General features: G+C 38.0%; 1 protein-coding gene and 1 pseudogene across 1 annotated transcript; one reads left to right on the top strand and one right to left on the bottom strand.

Moving 5' to 3' along the window:
• Nucleotides 1-465: 465 nt before the first annotated feature.
• Nucleotides 466-8,836, top strand: LOC117399793 (complement C1q-like protein 3). Its single transcript, XM_033999166.3, has 2 exons — nt 466-1,610; nt 5,760-8,836. The coding sequence occupies exons 1-2, from the start codon at nt 1,020-1,022 to the stop codon at nt 5,937-5,939; spliced, it is 771 nt and encodes a 256-aa protein (XP_033855057.2). The 5' UTR covers nt 466-1,019; the 3' UTR covers nt 5,940-8,836.
• Nucleotides 8,837-9,741: 905 nt separating this feature from the next.
• LOC117399305 (phosphotriesterase-related protein-like) lies at nt 9,742-16,315 on the bottom strand (annotated as a pseudogene).
• Nucleotides 16,316-21,974: the final 5,659 nt, after the last annotated feature.

The following is a 21,974-nucleotide window of genomic DNA, read 5'->3' as shown; positions in this document are numbered from 1 at the left end:
CCTGGTCCAGCTATATTTCATGATTGCGATTATCGCTTTAGTTAATTGTGGGTGTGTTAGATTTTGAAATATGATTAAAGTTTTAAACCGCATCCAATTAGATTCAATTGTTAAAATATACTTATGCCCACTGACGTATATTGAAACCTTCAGACATATTCCATTCAAAAACGGATGCCTTGACAAGAAACATCAGAAGATGTAAACGAAAGCTGTCTGGTACAGCATGTTTCACAAACAGGGTTGCACTTCAAGTCACTATTTATCTTTTGCTGAGACACGAGTTATCTGAATTGCCAAATTATCAATGAGAAGGAGAGTGGCTTTGTTTCTGCCTCCACATCTCTTTAGCAATTGCTCTGGCTGAACTCCAAGAGAGATGTCAATAAAGCTGTAAGTGGCTAGGTTTGTTTAACATGTTAATCTTTTATAAGGTTGGGATCTCTGGTGTGATGCAAAACTGTATATGTCTGCCCGCCTCTAAACTCTGGCGCTGACAATTCAACAGCAGTCAAGATGCTAAGCTATCTGTAAGTGGCCGCATGCAAACTTGCGCACTGTTTTCAGCAGTTCTCGTCTCGCCCTGAAGCAAGACTCGATGCTATCTCTCTGAAGTGGCATGGCTGGCAGAAGTCGATCGCCTTCAAGAGCATAAAGGAGTTTGATCCTTCACTACAGGGAGGTGGTTTGCTCCTCTTAGCCACACGTGGATATAGAGCTTTAATGTGGAGGTGTGAGAGCTGTAAAAGATTGTATTTTTATTTAACCCGGATGAATCAACTTTTAAGTGGTTAAGAGATCATATGAAACAGGACAAAGAAGAGAGCCAGCATCAGCAAAAAAGCTCAAACCAACATTTTAATTAAGATTTAAAACAGTTGGTATAATTTATTTCTTCTTAAGGAGGTCCTTGGTCAACCACCAAAATTCCGTCCAAAAGCAAACAAGAGGATCGCCCTGCTCTGACCAGGTTTGTCGGCAGGAAGCGGCTCATAGCTGCGGGAGCTTTCGGGGTCGTAATGGTCCTCGTGCTAGTCATCCTAATCCCGGTCCTGGTCAACTCAGCTGGAACCTCGGCCCACTACGAGATGCTTGGAACCTGCCGCATGGTGTGTGATCCTTATGGGACTAAATCGCCAACCAGCACCGCCACGGCAGACACCGTCCCCGATCCCAACCTAATCCAATCCCTACCAACATTCATCCAAGGTCCTAAAGGGGAGCCTGGTCGTCCTGGGAAGGCAGGTCCAAGGGGTCCTCCCGGAGAACCGGGTCTACCCGGGCCAGCGGGCCCTCCTGGTGAGAAAGGGGAGCCTGGACGGACCGGACTACCCGGTCCACCAGGATCAAACACAGCCACTGGGGCTATAAGCGCCGCTACTTACAGCACAGTCCCCAAGATCGCTTTCTACGCTGGTCTGAAGAAGCAACACGAAGGCTACGAGGTGCTTAAATTCGACGATGTAGTCACTAACCTGGGCAACCATTACGACCCGACTACGGGGAAATTCACGTGTTCTATTCCAGGAATCTACTTCTTCACTTACCACATCTTGATGCGAGGAGGGGACGGGACCAGCATGTGGGCTGATCTCTGCAAAAATAACCAGGTCAGTGGGATATAAAGAGGACAAGTGAGCTAAGGCAATGAATCATATACAACAATTACAAAGACGCAATAACAGACGTCTTGAAAAGTAGCCTGTACATATTATTAAAACGACCAACAGAGCAATATAGAAATGTTTAGAGCACGTGGGAGCAACAGCAGTAAACTGAACGAAAACAAAACAAAAAACATATAACGCAAAGCATGAAGTAAAATAAAATAAATATATTAAAGGGCGCAGGAGGAAAACAATCTCTGAAGTGACATTTTAGATCGTCAGCTTAAGTCGGTGTAAAATACAAATATACTAAATTGAATATGCATGAAACCAAATACCAAACATTCACTTTTCCAAAATATCTGAAGGCACATCAAGTCAAAAAGGAAACGGTTGTGTGCAATCTCATGACATTTAACACATACACCACCACCACTACTACTACTACTACTACTACTACTACTACTACTACTACTACTACTAATAATAATAATAATAATAATAATAATAATAATAATAATAATAATAATAACCAAAGGAAAAAGCAAAGGAAAATGGTCAGAAATGTTTCAGAATTGTTAAAATGTAAGCTAATATTCAACAGGTTGAAAGGATGGAGGAGTTAACAATTTACATGAAACAATGCACTGTTTAGTAGATTGTACACTAGGATTAATCAAGATAAAACAAATGTGACATGTCCAATCCCAGAGATTATTTTAGTTTTGCCGATGCAGCGGCAGAAGTTTGGTGGTATAGTTGTATCCCTATACTGTAGACAAGTTGGTACCTGAAATGGTATTCAGTCATTTTAATAAGGTACTGGTAACACTCTGCGTGGCTTATATTTGAATACACAAGCTTGGAATCTCCGGTAGTTTATGAATGGCCATCTCAGACAAATACAACTTTCCTTACATCAAAATTTAAGGAAAGGAAATATTTTGCATGGGTCATCCTAATATATATTATATTATGCAGGTAAGTGTAACTGCCAACTGATCAAAATAATTAACGGCATACACTGTAAGAGACTGTGATAAAAGCCTATATCTATCTGTTAAATGTGGACAACACAATGCAATATATATATATATATATATATATATATATATATATATATATATATATATATATATATATATGCAATGCCCCATGCATCATTTGCTAAAGACAATGAACACGGCACTCTCTCCTAATATCTACTACGATTTAGTGATAATAAACATATTTTACTACGAATCTCCCTTGTGTTAGAAGATTCACCGAATAGACTATTTAATATATTCAAATAGAGATGAGAAGAACTTCATCCGAAATAAAAAGGTTTTTCTTTTTAGGAATATTTGGCAAAACGTTCTTTGACCTAAAAACCCTAAAAAAACGCAAAATAAATTGATTTATTAACTTGTTCTAGTTCTTTCAACAATACTGGTACTTGCTGAATATTTCAAAGAGAGTTCTTGAAAACATACGATATCACACTTGCAAGTCTTGAGACAACACATTTAAAGGGAACGTTTATTCACTTTGACAGCTAAATGTAGTTAAATACTGTCATGGATTTGGCAATGGGTAACAAAGAAGAATAAATCCCTTGACAAAGGAAGACCCAATAAAACTGGAGAATTGAAAGAATTAAAACCACACCGCAAACTGCCTAAAAGCAGTGTTTCTGTAAGCATCTCACAATTAATGTATGTCTTTTAGACAATTACTCAGGACCCTTTTAATGAGGTGCGAAGTTCACACAGCCTCTTAAAAATGTAAGTCGGTATTATGCTTCTAAGTACAGATCAAGGGGATAAGAGTTAAAGATAACACTTAAGAATTAAGTCTACATTTACTTTAACAATTATATCAGAACGAGAAGCGAGCCGACACCATCAGCATCAAAAGTCCAGGTGAGAAAGCATGCTGCAGCCTTTCACTGTATTTCTGTACTACACCAAAACAAAAACAAAAAACGTATTATGAAGGAAAAATATTGATATATGAACAGGTGCTAGTTTATTTCATCTTCATGGTATGCAAGGCCTGATTTTCCCCACAAAAATCAATGTAACAAAGTGACACATAGAAAATTGAGATCACTTAAGAGAGATTAAATTAGACCTTTCACTTAAGTAATTGGTTCTAGGATTGTAAAATGAACGGATGTTTATAACCTTAATAATAATAATAATAATAATAATAATAATAATAATAATAATAATAATAATAATAATAATAATAACGCTGAGATAAATTATATCACTTTTACCATAAGATAAATTCAAGCATATTTCAATGAGGTGAGGCCTTGCAGGTTTCAAGCATTGTGAAAGTGGAAGGATGGGGGCAGTTAGAATCACAGATCAAATGGGATTGCTCAGACTGGTGTAGTGTTAGAAAGTGGTACATCGTCACAATGTGGTACGCGTACCAAAACGTGACCCTTGTAATGTTAGAAAGTGGTACGCTGTCACATTGAAAGTGGTACGCTGTGAGCTTTTGGTACAGGTGCAATAATTGCATTGTCATGTGTTTTCTTATTTTCAAACAGAGATACATTTACCATTAATTATACATATTTTTTTGCAAACCATTAATTATACATATTTGTTGCAAACTTAAACTGGAAACAGAATCAATTTCTCTAAAAAGAAAAAAAAAACAATTTACGACGAACAAGATAAAATGAGAAGTCCATCGCAAGTTGCACAAGTAAAAAAAAATGTACAAGACCAAATGTATTCCATATGATAAATATTTGCAGACTATTTTCTTAATGGTGGAAAAATATGACAAATTCAATTTAAAAAAGATGAAAAAGATCGTAAACAGCATAACGTATCAGATCTGAATGGGCACTTCCATGCTTTCTGAGCGGAAGTTGTTTAGGCACGCAAGAGCAAGCACATGAGCTGCGTACAGCTTTTTATGCGCGTACCTGAAAATAACACGACATCGGGTATAAAATGACTTATACTAGACAGGAGCTATCACTCTGCCTCCTAAACCACACTGAGGCTAAAATTAAATCTAATATATCGAAATCAAATCGAACACAATAGTACTACCTCTCCCCCTTTTTATTACTATATATATATGTATTTTACTGGTGTTAAAAACAAACAAAATCTATAACAACAATAATAATAATAGTAATAATAATAATAATAATAATAATAATAATAATAATAATAATAATAATAATAATAATAATTGAATCTTTTTATTGAAAAATAATATATTGAATAGATGAACATACCCATTGATATGTTTATTAGATAGACCAAAAATATACTGTACTGTTTAAATATGGCCCTTTCCACATAGGGAAGGTATAAGCCCAAAGCCTCACAGCATGCAAAAGATTTCCAAAGATGCATGCTATGACCATCATGCTGGCAATTATGAAATATTAATGCCTGCTACTTCTAATCACTACTTCTTAGTACTTTTTGTTCTGTATTACAGAGATCTTTTACAGCTCATTTAGAGAGCAACCCAGAAAATACTGGGAAACACAACTCAATTATCCAGCTGCCTGTCCACATGCAACCATTATAGTGAATGCCAATGGACACATTGTCTATATAGGCAACAGACCCAAAAGGAGATAAGGTTGAGTTCATACATCTACTCCATTTACTATCAATAAAGAGACAGTACATCTCTATTGATAGGTGGAACTGGGGTAATGCATGCAGACAGAAGGCATATATAGATCTGTTTGTTGACTGTCTACAACAAACAGAAATCCCACTAGTTTTTGCTCACAGTCCTTTCAACTTATTTTATTTACAAATGTACTTTTGAGAAGCAGTTGATAGAGTCGATGTGGTTGTTATATGCAGGGATTATCTTTTTTCTCTAATGCCCCGCCAGGAACTTATCCTAAATACAATCACTGTGGGGGGGTGGGGGGGGGGGGGGGGGCTCCTGTCTCATCGAAATGGCCAGGTAGTGGTCTCTCAAATCAAGCAGGTTTGATGCCAAATAGTTTTCCAGTCAACCTCCACATACCTCGCAGTCGTTGCATTTGCATTATCATAAATCCAATCTTTAAACTCATATTCTGTGTCGGGTTGGGGTTGGGGTTGGGGTTGGGGGGGGGTTGTCCCGAAACTCCTGAAATATATTTATAGAGGTTTTTGTTGTTTGCAGGTCCGTGCCAGTGCCATAGCTCAAGACGCTGACCAAAATTATGACTATGCTAGCAACAGTGTGGTTCTGCATTTGGAGCCCGGGGACGAAGTCTATATAAAACTGGATGGTGGGAAAGCACATGGAGGAAACAACAACAAATATAGCACATTTTCTGGATTTATCATCTATGCTGATTAAGTCACCCTAAAACAACTTTTTTCCCCTCAAAAGTCAGAGGGCTGGATCCCTAGCAGCCTTCAGTCAATTCAATGGAAGTAGATTTTATTGGGCAATCAACTGTTGAGTGGATTTGAACAGGAAGCAAGCTAAAACTACCTGACTCACATCTGTGTGCTCTAAAGACTCCCCTTGTAAAATTGTGAGTCAAACAGATGTGTAACCTTCTACCGCCAAAGCAGTTACCTGTGTATTTCTTGTCCGTGTGAACTGATGCCTATATGTAAGACTTTTTATGAGAAATTATAAGATTGTGCACTAAATATCCCGCAGTATTATATCACTGTTGTTTGTATCATCTAGCAGCTTCAATCATGTGTTGCCAATGCTTCTTGAGAGTTGCCTGCTAATTCTGATGCTTGACGTCCACTCATAATGTGGTGAGAAACAAGTTTACAATGTAAATGAAAATGAAAGTGCAATATGTGTTCTGCTTCCCTGTAAAGGCACTGTTTACCTTATACATTCATACTTTAGTGTAAAGAATGCTAGATTCATAGTTATTTTAAAACCCAAAGCCTCAACTGTTAAAAAAATATACTCCTCTGATTTGGGCTCATTTTGAATTAACTTCACTGGCAATAAGCTTACCAAGACTGAGCACTATGGAATTTAGCACTACTATATACCTCGGGCTACTACAACCAAATGTGCGTGATTCATTTTCATGCCCAAAAGATACATTTTGAAACAGAATAGTTGTGCTTTTTAATTTGGGTTTCTGCACAGTCACATGCTGTGGTTATGCCTTCAAATGAAACTGAGCAGTAGCTATAAAGTCACAGTTATTTTAAAGGGTTAAGGCATATTTTTAATTGGTTGTTTTTTAAAAAGTTTAGAACTTGTCAGAACCTGCTAAAAAAAATGAAAAGGATACAAGTTCTGCATGTTATTCAAAACTTTGCCAATTGATAATACTGTCATGAAACCACAGATCTCAGATAGGCCTGCCTAGGTAATGTAATTGGCTAATCTATATGAAGATGTCATTGGAAGTTTAGCAATTTGCAACGGTTACGTTTTTCCAAAACAAAGCAAAGCTGATATGCTCAGTAACCATTCAGTCTGTATAAAAGAATAAAACAAAATTTAACTTGAAAAGCTGCTTTATAAAATACAGACATATTAATAAGGTATTCCAGTTTTACAAATCCAAGGGTAGTGTAAATTGCTGATGCTGATATAATAAAATCTTGCTTCAGTATCAAGATACAGATTTACCTTGTGGTTTTATGGGCTGCTTAGATATTATTATTATTATTAGTTTATTTAGCAGACGCCTTTATCCAAGGCGACTTACAGAGACTAGGGTGTGTGAACTATGCATCAGCTGCAGAGTCACTGACAATTACGTCTCACCCAAAAGATGGAGCACAAGGAGGTTAAGTGACTTGCTCACGGTCACACAATGAGTCAGTGGCTGAAGTGGGATTTGAACCGGGGACCTCCTGGTTACAAGCCCTTTTCTTTAACCACTAGACCACACAGCCAAATACACTCTCTAGATCTCATCAAATTCGAGTCAAGAGACTGCCTTGGCCCAAGATGATTTTCTGCTAATACTGTACAGTACTTAATGTGCTGGCCATAGAAAAATGTGTTCCAGGTTCTCTCCAAGCAGCCTTAAAAAATCCTCAGCAAATTCAGCACCTACTCAGCAGGCTTTGCAACTGTAAGTAACATATACAAATATACACTGAGATTTTGTATTTAAACAAAACTAAAGAATAATTGGCCCACAAAAGGAAGTCAAAGTATTTATTTTTAAAATACTGACACTAAGAAGCTAACCCAAAATATTAAGGAATGGCAAAGTATCCTTAATACCAAGTTGTTTTTAATTTAGAAATGCTAACAAATGATTTAAGAAAACAAACTGATTACACAATTCCATTGCATTTTCGTAGATCATTTGCTAATTTTCAGTTTTAGAGCCATCAGTGTTTAACCAGAGCTCTGTAACTTTTTAATCTTCCTGAAGTTTGTTTCACTTTGTTCACATCTTGCTGACAGAACTTCATACACACAACTTGGTATTATATATTTATATACTTTCCTGGTGTTATGGTCACTAAACTTTCAATTAGTTACAATATTTGTTTTAAACTACACATAATTATTTTTATGATGATTAATTGACCACATATTAAGGTATGTTTATGATTTGTGCATACAACATTTCTTTTCACATTCAATTTGTTTAGTTCTGATCACCTGTAAGTTTTGTTTTCTCATTATTGTCTATTATTTTATGTATATGAATATGGTAAGTATCAAATGTAAAACAAAGGATCCTATTCAGTTGATGTATACAGTGGCTGACCTACACATTGCAGCCCACTGGGTTCAATCAACTGGTTTCACGGATTTTGATTTGTACTAATCTTGGACTTTACCTCGGGTAACATTAAGTAGTCCAAGATTAATGCTAATCAGGATTTGTGAAACCAATACTCTGAAAACCAACAATTGAGTCTTTTGAGTGTATTTTTGTTATTAAAATGACTGTATATAAAATGCAAATGATTTAAATTGTGTCATTATCTAGACCAGCAGCCATTTTAATCAATGGAATAAAACCCACGATGTTTCAAAGGATCATTTCTTTCTACCAGCATGTTAACACTCCTGAGACAGATAAGCCAAGGGTTATAAAAGTGTGTAGGAAGGATCTTAACTTCAATTAATACAACAGAAGAAGAAGAAGAAGAAGAAGAAGAAGAAGAAGAAGAAGAAGAAGAAGAAGAAGAAGAAGAAGAATACAAACTACATTACAGTACTATGAGGCAAACAATCTCTTTCTTTACAACATTTTACCAGAGCTTGTACTTCTAAACCATAATTTGGTACTTGTAATTCCCCACTTCATTAAAATATTATTTAATTTCGATGTCTCATTTTTCTTACTGATTCATTTTGAATGATTGTTTGACACTGCCTCCCTTTTTAGTTTCTGCTCAATCAGGTTTTAAAAGAACATGAAGATATCTGTCAGCAGCTGAAGCTAATTCACACCTCTGTTTGCAGTACAGATGGCGCCGCAGCTTGCTACTTCCTTAAGGGATACTCTATATTTTGAGGACATTTCATTTCGTACCGGTTTAATACCCTGCTATGTGTGTTAATTGTACTTTTCTTTCTTGTCGTTTTTGTTTAGATCGTTATTTACAGGGGTAACTGACGATTGCCATTTCTGAACCAGGGGGCTGCTTCGTAAGATTTTATGATGCAAGGTGGTTTTAGGAATGACTCCTGTGGGTGTGCAGCTGTAATTTCTGCTCCACTATAAATATAGAAATCATAGTTGCAGATGGGACATAAATGACAGTTGCACAAACCACCTCACTTCAGAAATTAAGCTTTTAAGAGTCATTTTGGTTGAAAAAAGAAAATTAGTTATGACCTGGTATATATATATATATATATATATATATATATATATATATATATATATAATATTGCATGTCTTACATAAGACAATTCTTTGTCTTATGTATAGATCCCTGATGTTTTTATTTGTAGATCATTTTTTGCTATGCCTGACCACTATTTCAACAACAGAAATGGTTCTAAAAAGGATCCTCAAGACTGCTTTCCACCTCACACAGACACACACAACTGACACAAAGCACAGGCAGGAACCAAGACAATCCATATGTACTGTACATTTAGTGGTTTAGCATTTTATTAGAAATTTAGCAACAAACAGGATCTGTCAGTAAGATTTGTCATGATACAATGGTGACAGTGCTGATCAAAGACATTGTAATGTTGGCATGCATTTACAACCAAAATAATTTTTGGTGTCAAGGATTATGATTTAATGTTTTAAAGGGATGGTTACATTTCTCTTTAATGCAGTTCACACTTCGTAAAAACATGAACTACTACCTGTTCTTGCATTCAAATATATGATTACTTAAAAGTTAACCAGCGTTTGGCGTTTTCCACTAATATGCTGGGTGATGCCCCTTTGCAGCATTCTTGGGACAATGTTGGTTAGGATGTGAGAATATCCATGACCACCAAATTTAGTTAACCTGTTTTTGGTGTGTATATCATGGGCAATTACGATTCTGTCTTCAAAACCTTCACCTATCAATAGGCGAAGTCTGAAACAAACAACAACAACAACAAACAGGACAATTATAATCAGGTAATCTAGTATGCATTTGTAGCACCTGGATTATATACATAAACTCAAGTACAGTGGGTATATTTCACAACCATTTGGTGTTTGTGTATTAACACTGTATTTAAACCAATAAAGGTTATTACTAATTTATATGGAACATTTTCAAATGTACTAAAAAAAAAATAAGTAATTGCATGCACTATTTGAACATCCACTGGGAGGTAACAACTTCATGGCTCTTCCCAACAGATTCACAATAAGTTTAACAGCGTCTTGTAACAAACGTCCATGCAAAGCTTAATCAAACTATATCACTTTATTGTATTGCATCATTGAACAGCTTGCTTTTTATAGTCCAAAAAAGGTGTACCAAGTTTGTATATTTAAAAAGAAATATATGTATTTTATTCAGGTGTAGGCGCATTTATCTTGCAGACAAGGTATGCTCAGCTGTTGCTTCTACATCATTACACAAACTTCTTTCAGGGTTCTCCAGTCTACAGTTGGAATTACAATGGCTATATTTACAATGACTTTTGGCACCCAGCATCGTACTATACTTTTCTAGATTTTGGAAACGGGGTAGGCCAGTGCCAATTTGGTATGATAACATCATTCCATGGGACAAAATGCGTCCAATACAAACTGAATAAACATCATGTTACTGAGACAGAAATACACTTCCCAATCTCCTGTAATTCTGTTTCAAGTCTCAGTGCTAAGAAATGTTAATCACACAACTTCATAACACAAGGGCCACTGGCTCACAGAAGTAGTGTGACAACCACGACACCTTCACGCTCTATTACATAATCAGGAAGATCATTAAAAAAGAAATAGTGCTAGAACTTTGAAAACACGCAGGGCACATATACTGAAATAATCATTTGAACAGTGATTATTCCAACAAATGAAAACAGTGCTTATTAAACAGTACGAGACACTAAAACTGGAGGTTCTACTGCTTTGATCCAGGGTGACTTGATGTGTTTATTACTTTTTTATATATTCTGTCCCATGAGACAGAATATATAAATATATAGATCTTCCACAACCTATGGAAAACGTCACCTTGCATTTGGCCTTTAAAGGCAGCCCCTAAAGAATACTGAGTTAAATGTTATGCAGGCGTGATAAACCACAGGATGTGTTTAGAGGTTGACAAATTCAAGCCATGGAACCCAAGCTGAGCTTCAATATTTATTGCTCTAATATTCTGCTATATGTCACAGTTGCACACATACAATAGGGTCTGTTTTATTGATCTAATAAACCTGCTCTTTCGCAGACACCAGTGGGATTAATAGAGATTAAAAAGTATATTGAACCACTGCTGTTTAGAATTGTTTTGCTCTGTGGCAGAAACATGCACCTCTCTCTCCTGTATAAGCAATTGGGTCCATTATCCCCTCACCAAAGAAGTGACTAGAACTGGTTTCAGTTTCATTTCAAATGTATACCAAGAACTGCATCGAACTGTTCACTAAGCTTGTTGTTGGTAGAAACAAACTCTGAGAAAATAATCTAACCACAACCAATGTTGCACAATGCCCAGTGATTGCAATCAGGGATGTACTTTGTACATCTACTTCTGCTTACAGATTTCCTTTTACAAATTCATGTCATACATTGCCTATGCTTAGAACAACAATAGAAGCAGCACGCTATGACAGTAGCACTATTATTCCTGTAACAAATCCACTTGACCCTGACCTGATTTTATTTTGATGGTTTACAACAAACTTCTAAGTGCTGCACCAATGCGAGTCCTTTTAACGTAATTAAAGAGGAGCTATGATTCCCTCATAGCAAAAAAAACAGATTGCTGTGCAATGGTTATGCCATTATGCTATCACTGCTACTAATTCCACTGAAGTTTATTGGTTGAAGTGCATAATATGAATGTGGTTACTCCTCTTCACTCAGCAATGCGACAATCAGCATCATTAGTTTTCCTGTAATATTAACCTGTTTTGAAATTATTCATATAAGTTTGTTCTGAAATTCTTGAGAAAATACTTTTGACAATAGTGGGGAAGCACTGCTGTAGTTTTGTGCCCTTTCCCTGGCTGGCATACCCTTCGGGTATTTGTTAGGAAGTTGCGCGGTAAGTATTTCTTAATACGAGATTTGCTCCCTGAAATTTGATGTATTTTGACCCATGGAAAGATGTTAATTGAATCAAAGTATCACTGCCATACCTCTCCAGGTGTTCCATGCTTGGAACCTGCATTTACAAAATCTAGAACACTGTATAGTACGATTACAGTATGATGACATCAAAATTGTAGAAAAAAGAACGTTCCAGTCTGGGTGCCAAGATTCATTGTAAACATAACAATTATGTAACTGTTAATATACCGATGCTGTACCCAAACGTGGTATAGATTTAGGTGAACTAATCAAAATTTCTCCTTGCACCTCAGTTTGACAGAGCTGTAAATTAGCTGGAGAAGGATTGTCCACACTGGAAATGAAATGTTATACCTCAGTGGGGGGTTCCAACAAATAGAATTTTCAAAAAACAGAAAAACTAAAACAAAACAAAACTCTAATTGATTTATTGTATTGGGAATCAATGAAAACCTACCTTTTAATTCTTTCATTGTCACTTGGCATATCCACGTCAGGATTGAAATGATAGTTCAGCATTTCTGTACCAAAAAGATCATACTCCAAGTAACTTCCAAGCTTTGCAAACTCCAGCAGTTTCTCACTTTTAAATATTGTCCTAAAGAACAGCAAATGTATACATAACTGTTATGAAGGCCTGCGGTTCGGTCGTACCTCTAACTGGTTTAACATTGACACAACAGTAAGTGATTAATGAAGCAGGTGGAATCAATTGGTAAGTGTCGCATCCGTGTAGGGGAAATATCTATAAGTGTCTCATCAAGGTAGCAAAATCATTTAAAGAAAGAGCGCTGACATTAAACTTATGGAAAAAAATACCTTTCCCATTTCTGTAATCATGAAAGGTCACAGGAACAGGGGAAAGGCAATGCTTTAGAAAAAGTAGAATTTAATGACAACACATTAACTATAATCCCCACTGTGCAGAATTAATGGTGTAAGTTTAAAATGTAATAGGGATTTTAGACAGCAGGCATGAGATGAATGACAGAGTCCTTGTTAGAATGAACTCTTGTAATTTATACTTGAGGAAACAATACTTAAAATACATATTTAAATAAATACAGCACCACTTACCTATCCAAATGAGACATCACAGTTTTTGAGATATCGCCCCCCGCTTCTTGCAGTATACGAATTACCTGGAAGGGTGCCTCAGGGTTCCTTCCAGGATGGATGATCACGGGGCAGCCGAGCTGAGCCTGTGCATGGGCTGTGGCCTGCAGAACCCTTCTCTCACTCTCAGTTATAGGCCAGGAGGTCCCAATTTCTCCAGTTACGCCACACTTGATATCTGTGCCATCGGCTCCATGTTCAATTTCACTGACGATGATATCTGTCAGCTAAAAAAAAAATAATAATAATAATATAGAGATTGATTCTTGCTCAATAATGATTATTTTTAACTGTATTTTTTTTTGTAGAAAATAACATAAAATAAATTACCAGTAACAAGTATTATGGCTGAAGGACATGGCAATCTACATATTTACATTTTTTTTTTTTTTAAAACATCTTTCTTGTTCTACTTCTTCAGCAGCAACCATAAAACAACATACAAATGCTTTGGATTGTTGACAGCACAAAGGATGCTCCTCTGACGTCTGTAAGAATAGAGTGGGCTCTCTATTTCACCCACATTGACATAGAGCTCTGGTATACCCCATCTTCTCTTGAGCAACTTGCACATTTAATACACTATACCTTCTCAACGGGCATGCTGCAGGTCTCACTGGAATGAGTGTCAAACACGTAGTAGCCAGCCCCAGCTACAACATGCACCCCTGTCTCTTGTGACAGCCACTTCAGAGTCTTCATGTCTCTGTTGATCCCGGTGGTGGTGTTCTCCACAATGGTGCCACCACCTGCTCTCTTGAACTGCAGGAGCTCCTCTTTCACAGCCACCGTCTCCTGGTTCAGCAGCAGGTTCTCCTTGCTGCTGTAGGGGTTCTGTTTTAATCAGAACAGGTTCTGCATTTCAATTTCTGCATCAGCAAGGGACTCCTGTCCAGGAGGTGGTGGACAGAAACAGAACTCGAAGGTCAGGGTCAGGTGTTCATGGGTCAGGGTGCGTCCAAGTTGGTTCGGGTCAACAAGGCCCAGTACAGTTTGGACTTTACCACTTTGTGCAGACATTTTTCCTTCTATTCGATCAACGGAATTGGTGCTTGGAGGTGGTTTGACTGTAAACAAAAACAAAAACGATCTCTTAATCTGTACCTGTTTTTAGCATCGACCCCGATGAGGAGATATAGGGGAGGCAGTAGTTATAATTAAAATGTGTTTTATGGATCTGGAGAACCACTTATCCAACTGTGATGAAACTTCGTATTAACATTATTTTGCATACGTTTTTGAAAGCATTCGATTCTGGGCATATATGGGGGTGTCTGTCTGTACCAGCATCGGTCCATCTGTAGGTCACATTTATATTTTTGCATATGGATAACAGCTTATGGAATTGTGATGACACTTAGTATTAGCATTCTTTTTTAGGATTCTCATATATCACATAGGAACATATGAAGGTGATTCCACATACTGTAAATCTGTCATTTTAATATAGCTTATCATGATACCTGATTTGCTTACCTAAAGATATATTGTCTTACCACTTAACAATTTCCAGTAAAGCATTTTCCAAATTTCACTGACATATACACTGTTATGTACATACTTTTGAGATATTCTTCATGGTGATCAGCTGTTTTGTTTTTAATTTATAGCCTGGGGGTGTATATTTGTTTTTATTTTAGAAAAATAAATTATGTATTTGCATGGTTGATTTATATGTACTTTGAATTAAATAATGAATGAGTAAACTACCGTAAATACACACCTGGACAAACGTACATCATGTTTGTGAAAAATCATCACTTAAAGTACAGCATTGATTTGTAGCAGTCAATTACAAACGAGAATCATGCATTTTAGACGATGATGCATTCGACACTAAATTATAAAAATTGACTGCTACATAAATATTCTTACAATATTAATATAGAACTTTCAAACTATTTCAAACTCGGACAATTGTAGTGCTGTGTATCTTGGGAAATGCAAAGTGTAGAAGACAAAAAAAACACGGTGAAAAAAAATAAGTTAAATTAGCACGTTAAAAGCATCGTGAAATCTGTGGCAACATAGGAAAACATAGAGTAAACTCCAAAAGTATCATGCTAAACTTGTAAATGTAGTTACTGTGCTGCACAATAAAGATGGTATGTGTTATAATGTTGATCGTGTTGTTTGTTCAGTAACATTGTTCATAAAGTTTATTCAAAAGCCTCCTGTCTGTCACAGAAGAGAGCACAGTGCCGCCACGTGACTCGGGGTGGTGAAAATTGTCATGACATCGCGCCTGTGATATGTTGAAAAAAAGTTAGTCTGCATTCACATGTTTGATTTACGCAACTTGTCATCCAAACCGGAGACTATTGCAATTACTGTTGTGTTTAATAATGTATTGCCACTGACTCACCAACCATTATTCTCGTTTTTTTTTTTTTCAACTGCATCTCAATTTAAATAGATAGATGGAAAGTATAGACACAGGCAGCTATTTTTAGACTACATACAGTAATATGACAAACAGCATTCACACGACCTCAGTAAGGATCAAATTCACACACATATTCGTGCACCACTGTGACATATTAACTACGGTAACAACACTCGATTTATGTAACTGACTATTTTTGACACCAAGAGAGGAGCCATGCAAATAAACGTTCAAAACCTGCAAGTAGAAATTTGCTAAATCTACTCCCTTCTGCAACACAGAGGTCACGCAAAGGTGTTATGACTATCGCGAGACTGCCTCCGGATTTTATTTTCATATGGTCTGTACCGGAGCGCTGTGCAGGGTAAATCGAATCGGTCTGTATTTCCACCACCAACAAAAAAGCAGAACTACGTGACAGTTAATCAAATGCATAATTACATATAGATGTACTGCAAACAAAACAAAAACAAATACTGGTAGGAAATGATGTTAGAATATACGTTAGACTGCCTTGTTACTTACAGACATTAAGTAGTAATCCAGATAATCCACTTCAAATCGAATAACAGCGAGACTGTGTTTTACTTGTTACAGCTGAGGTCATCCTTTTTTTATTGGATCACAGTAGCCCACTTCTCTAACTTTACCCCCAAATTCCCTAGGTCACAGTTGAAAGTTTTAAAGATTTAACACTATGGTAAAACTAGCTTTCCAGAAGTTTACCATTGCAATGGCAAGTTGTAAAGCATATGCAAGCAGTGTACATCCCAGGGAGCTAAGGCAAACTATGATACATGCACATTTGAATCTATATTTTTATAGGGATGCAACAAACAAAACAAAAAAAGCAAGGTAAGAAAAAAATATATAAACAATTTAAACACAACAGAGTATTTTCTGTTGCACAAAAGACAGTTGCACAGATCATCCTTTTAGCATTAGTGCAGTGTCTTCGCATATATAGATAAATACATATAATACATCAGATTGCAGTTAATTAAAATAATCTATTGGTTTATTAGACCCAAGAAATATGCTTTTCAAAATACAATTTAAGGGTATATACGACAATTTTCATCATCAATTGCAAGACTGTTCCTCTTGAAACAATATTAATTTGTGCAGTCTTGGAAACTGACACACCTGCCAATCAACCCTCCATAAAATTTGACGTTGAATAAATGGAATAATGTTAACCTTGTCCTAGCTAATTACACATAAAGGCCATTTACAGTATATATTTTCAATGTCTTGTCTACTGTGGCTTGGATATTGCAATATGGAGATTGGAAATTATATATATATACACTACCAGTCAAAAGTTTTAGAACACCTCCATTTTTCCAGTTTTTATTGAAATTTACGCAGTTTAATGTCTCAATGTACTCTGAAATTAAAGAATAGAACAAATAAACAATTGGAGATAAAAAAGAAATCATGGAATCGTTTTGTTTAACAAAATTTAATCTAAATTTTTGACTCATCAAAGGAGCCACCTTTTGCAGATATAACAGCCGAACACACTCGTGGCATTCTTTCTACAATGGAAATCAAATATTGTTCGGAAAGTTCTTCCCAACACTGTTGCAGAAGTTCCCACAAATGTGTTGCACTTGTAGGTTGCTTTGCTTCCACCCTTCTGTCCAGTTCATCCCAAACCAGCTCGATGGGGTTTAAGTCTGGAGACTGTGGCCATTTCATGATTTGAAGCCTACCGTCTTGTTCTTTTCTTCTAAGGTAGTTCTGACATAGCCTGGAGGTATGTTTTGGGTCATTATCTTGCTGTAGGATGAACTCCTGACCAACTAGGCGTATACCAGAGGGTATTGCATGGCACTGCAAAATGCTGTGGTAGCAGTTTTGGTTCAGGGTGCCACTCACTCTGTGCAAGTCGCCGACTCTGGATCCAGCAAAAGAGCCCCAGACCATCACGCTTCCTCCTCCATGTTTGACAGTTGGTGTCACACACCGAGGAACCATCCTTTCGCCTACTCGACGGCGTACAAAAACCCTGCGTGATGAACCGAAGATTTCAAATTTTGATTCATCGGTCCATAAAACCTTCTTCCAGTCTTCAGTAGTCCACTGGCGGTGCTTCATGGCCCAGGCAAGCCTCTTTTTCTTATTTTGCCATCTTAGCAATGGCTTTCTTACTGCCACTCGACCTGTCAAACCTGCAGCTCGAAGTCTTCTCTTCACAGTTGAAACTGAGACTTGCTTACTTCGACCAGTGTTAAGCTGTGCTTGAAGCTGTTGTCCTGTGAGCCGCCTATCACGCAAGCTGTTGACTTTCAGAAACTTGTCTTCTGATTCTGTTGTGGCTTTGGGTCTGCCAGACCTCTTCCTGTCAGAGTTTCCTCCAGTTTCCAAGTGCCTTTTGATGGTGTAGGAAACTGTACTCACTGACACCTTGGCTTTCTTTGCAATTTCTCTAAGGAAAGACCTACACTTTTAAGGGTTATAATGGTCTGTCTGTCTTCCTTTGTTAATTGCCTTTTTCTCGCCATTATGAGAGCAATATACTACTTCCTGCAGTACAATACTGTCCAAATAATGCTTAATAGGGTGTAGTAACACAGTCTGTTCCAACACTGCTTTAATACAGACAGAGGGTTTGTAAGTAATCAACAAAAGTTAGGACACCTGTAGGAATTGTTAGCATCAACTTTCAAGGCTTAATTTACTTCCATTGCTGCAGAACAGCTGTAAGTTGTTAACCCATTACTTGTTCCCTGAAAAAGGCCTTTTTGTATAACTCTGAAATGTACATTATTTTTCAGTTTTTGGTAACCTAAACTTTTTTTTTTTTAACCTCTGGCAGTTTACCGCTTATCTTTGTACCATTTCAGGTTATTCACTGGACTTAAACTGCTTAAATTTCAATAAAAACTGGGAAAATGGGGGTGTTCTAAAACTTTTGACCGGTAGTGTATATATATATATATATATATATATATATATATATATATATATATATATATATATATATATATATATATATGTGGGCGCCCCTAAGACCCAGAAAATGGATTTGCTACAAATGATAGAGCAGATCACCAGGAATGCTGTTGCTCAGAGAGAGCAGCTGGAGAGATGGGAGAGAGAGATGGGGTTGGCTCCAGTGAAGAAAAGGGAGCCAACAGAATTGGAGCTGCTGCTCCAAGAATGGGAGCAGGCTAGCGGAGCTCCGCAGCCTCCCGAGCCAGAGGGGGAGGAGCCGCCGCTGCCAGAGCCCAGAGAGGAGGAGCTGCCGCTGCCAGAGCCCAGAGGGGAGGAGCTGCCGCTGCCAGAGCCCAGAGGGGAGGAGCTGCCGCTGCCAGAGCCCAGAGGGGAGGAGCTGCCGCTGCCAGAGCCCAGAGGGGAGGAGCTGCCGCTGCCAGAGCCCAGAGGGGAGGAGCTGCCGCTGCCAGAGCCCAGAGGGGAGGAGCTGCCGCTGCCAGAGCCTAGAGGGGAGGAGCCGCTGCTTCTGGAGCCCGGGGAGGAGGTGGAACGCATACCTCCACCACAGCCCCGACCACCACCCTTACGGTCCAGTCCGGCGCTGCTGCGTCCAGTCCCTCACTCCTTGCTCCAGGACACCCGGCCGGTCTTCCTGGACCTTCCTGCGCTGGACCTAGAGCCCAGGAGTCTGCAGCACTGGCCACAGCTCTGCCCCTGGTTCCCTGCTCCGCTCTCCCCGAGCACCCAGACGTCGCTGGGCTGCTGAGTAGAAGGAGGCAGAAGGAAGGTGCTCTGCTTCCTGGCAGTCCCGAGGAAAAAGGTTACAGTGCAAACCTGTGTGATTAAGTTTTGTGGAACAGGGAAACGGCTTAGCCGTCCTGTGGTAGTTAGGTTCCTGCGTGTGTAGTTAGTGCTCAGAAAGAGCTAGGTGTTTATTTTGTGTACTTTGCTTTTACTTTTGTGTTTATTAAAAAATAGCGCAACTGCGCTGAAAAAAAATCCATTTGAGTGTCCTGGGTCGTATTTTTAAAGGGGCAACGAACCCGAGTGGGTGAGTTCGTTTTACATTTGGTAAATTTGGTGAACCTCACTCGGGTTCGTTGCCCCTTTAAAAATACGACCCAGGACACTCAAATAGATTTTTTTCAGCGCGGTTGTGCTATTTTTTTAATAAACACAAAAGTAACACAAAGCACACAAAATAAACACCTAGCTCTTCTGAGCACTAACTACACACGCAGGAACCTAACTACCACAGGACGGCTAAGCCGTTTCCCTGTTCCACAAAAACTTAACCACACAGGTTTGCACTATACCTTTTCCTCGGGACTGCCAGGAAGCAGAGCACTCCTTTCTGCCTCCTTCTCCTTAGCAGCCACGAGCAGACTGCCTGCTCTCCTTTTAAACCCCGCACCTGGGCCTAATTTCCAATAGCGCCCAGGTGCGGATGATAATTAATAATAAAACAATTAAACAATTAAACAAAACAATAAGACAACTAACAAAACTGATTAACTGAAAAAGCAGAAACAATCAAACAAAAGGTGCATTTCTTTCGCAGGGAGGTTTTAACCCCCTCCCTGCTGTCTCTCACAACCCTCTATCTCACAATATATATATATATATATATATATATATATATATATATATATATATATATATATATATATATATTAGCTCAAAGAGCCAGCTGCCCAACGTTTCGATATGTTGTACATATCTTTCTCAAGGGAGCCTTATATATATATAGTGTATTACAAGTTGACAGAACTGCATTCTGACATGCTCCATTACACAGGGCACAGACAAATTCTGCCAGTGGTAATTTAAAAAATGATTAAATAAACCACATTCTGGCGGTTAAGAAACAACATTAATCTAGTCGATGTATTAGTTTATCATCCAGAATCTCTCCGATGTCTCAGCGCTCCCTTCTTCAGGTAGTGTGTTCAGGTCCCATCTGTAGCACTCCAGATGGGCTCAGGGCTCGGCTTGGAGATTCTGGGAGCTCCTGAAGCTTGATCGCACACGACAGGTGGGCGATTTCTCCTGGGAAACACAAGGACATGCTTGCCCTTGAGGTGTGTCTAGGAAGAACACAGTAAATTACTGCAGATCTATCATTGCCAGCTATCCATGTGCCTGCTGATCGGGAGTGGGCAGTTGATAGGCAATCCCTGCAGGCCAGCCTCTCCATGACAACCTTGCTGGTGATTTATATTAAATTAGGAATCTATAGCAGTAGAAAAATGTTAATAATTAATAGCAACAAGCAGGAATCCTATTGGTTGGAAAATATCATGCATATTAGTGAGGTTCTTTAAAAAAAATTGTATTCTGCAAAAGGTGACGTCAAATCCATGTCATTAAAATGTATGAATTTGTTGCCGGTGTCATAACAATTGTACAGTCAATTTTCCATTACTTTCCACCTACTTTCCAACTCAGAAGGAAGCCCTGGCAATATTATCACTGGTGCCCCTTTTCTTCTGTTGCAGATCATATTGTTCTATTGCTTGTACTTTGTACTTTATTTGTAGTATTCAGATATTTCAGAAAAAAAAAAACTCTTTTAAGAATTTTTTTTGTAAACAAAAAAGACACAAATCTATTGTGCAAAACCTTATAATAAAATAAATAAATACATTTATTTCTTAGCAGACACCCTTATCCAGGGCGACTTACAATTGTTATATTATTTTTACATACAATTACCCATTTATACAGTTGGGTTTTTACTGGAGCAATCTAGGTAAAGTACCTTGCTCAAGGGTACAGCAGCAGTGTCCCCCAGCTGGGATTGAACCCATGACCCTCCGGTCAAGTCCAGAGCCCTAACCACTACTCCACACTGCTGCCCTATACACTGCTTATATAGCTTCCCTCTTAGGATAACTATGATTAAATTCTTGTTATGGTGTTTTTGTTTATCTTTGCACTAATATTGCTTTTACTTACCTGTTGGCATTTTATTGTAATTGCATTACTATTATTAAAGATATTTTCAATGTTTCTCTTTAATGTGAAATAGACCCACAGCTAGCACCTTTGAAAAAAAGAAAGAGCCTTTACTAGGACTTGCAACCCTGTCCTCTTCAATTAGCTTGGAGTATTGTTCAGTTGATGTTGGTAACTTGGTAATTGTCCGAGACCAGCGGGACTCATTTCACCAGTGCAGTCTTTAATAAGAAAATGTGTTGATCTCTCTGATCAGAACTTCAATCCCCAGGGTCTATTTTTGTAAAAGACATTGCTGTTGGAACCTGTGTTTGATAATAGCTAA

This window comes from Acipenser ruthenus, chromosome 4, assembly GCF_902713425.1.
Source record: "Acipenser ruthenus chromosome 4, fAciRut3.2 maternal haplotype, whole genome shotgun sequence".
NCBI lineage: Eukaryota > Metazoa > Chordata > Actinopteri > Acipenseriformes > Acipenseridae > Acipenser > Acipenser ruthenus.
The sequence above is the reverse complement of the archived record's forward strand: the minus strand, read 5'-3'. Positions and strand labels throughout refer to the sequence as shown.

Excerpts from the sequence above, each read along its gene's own strand:
- LOC117399793 (XM_033999166.3), top strand. The coding sequence starts at position 1,020 with ATGGTCCTCGTGCTAGTCATCCTAATCCCGGTCCTGGTCAACTCAGCT. Across the intron at positions 1,611-5,759 it reads ATCTCTGCAAAAATAACCAG|GTCCGTGCCAGTGCCATAGC; the intron begins GTCAGTGGGATA and ends TGTTGTTTGCAG.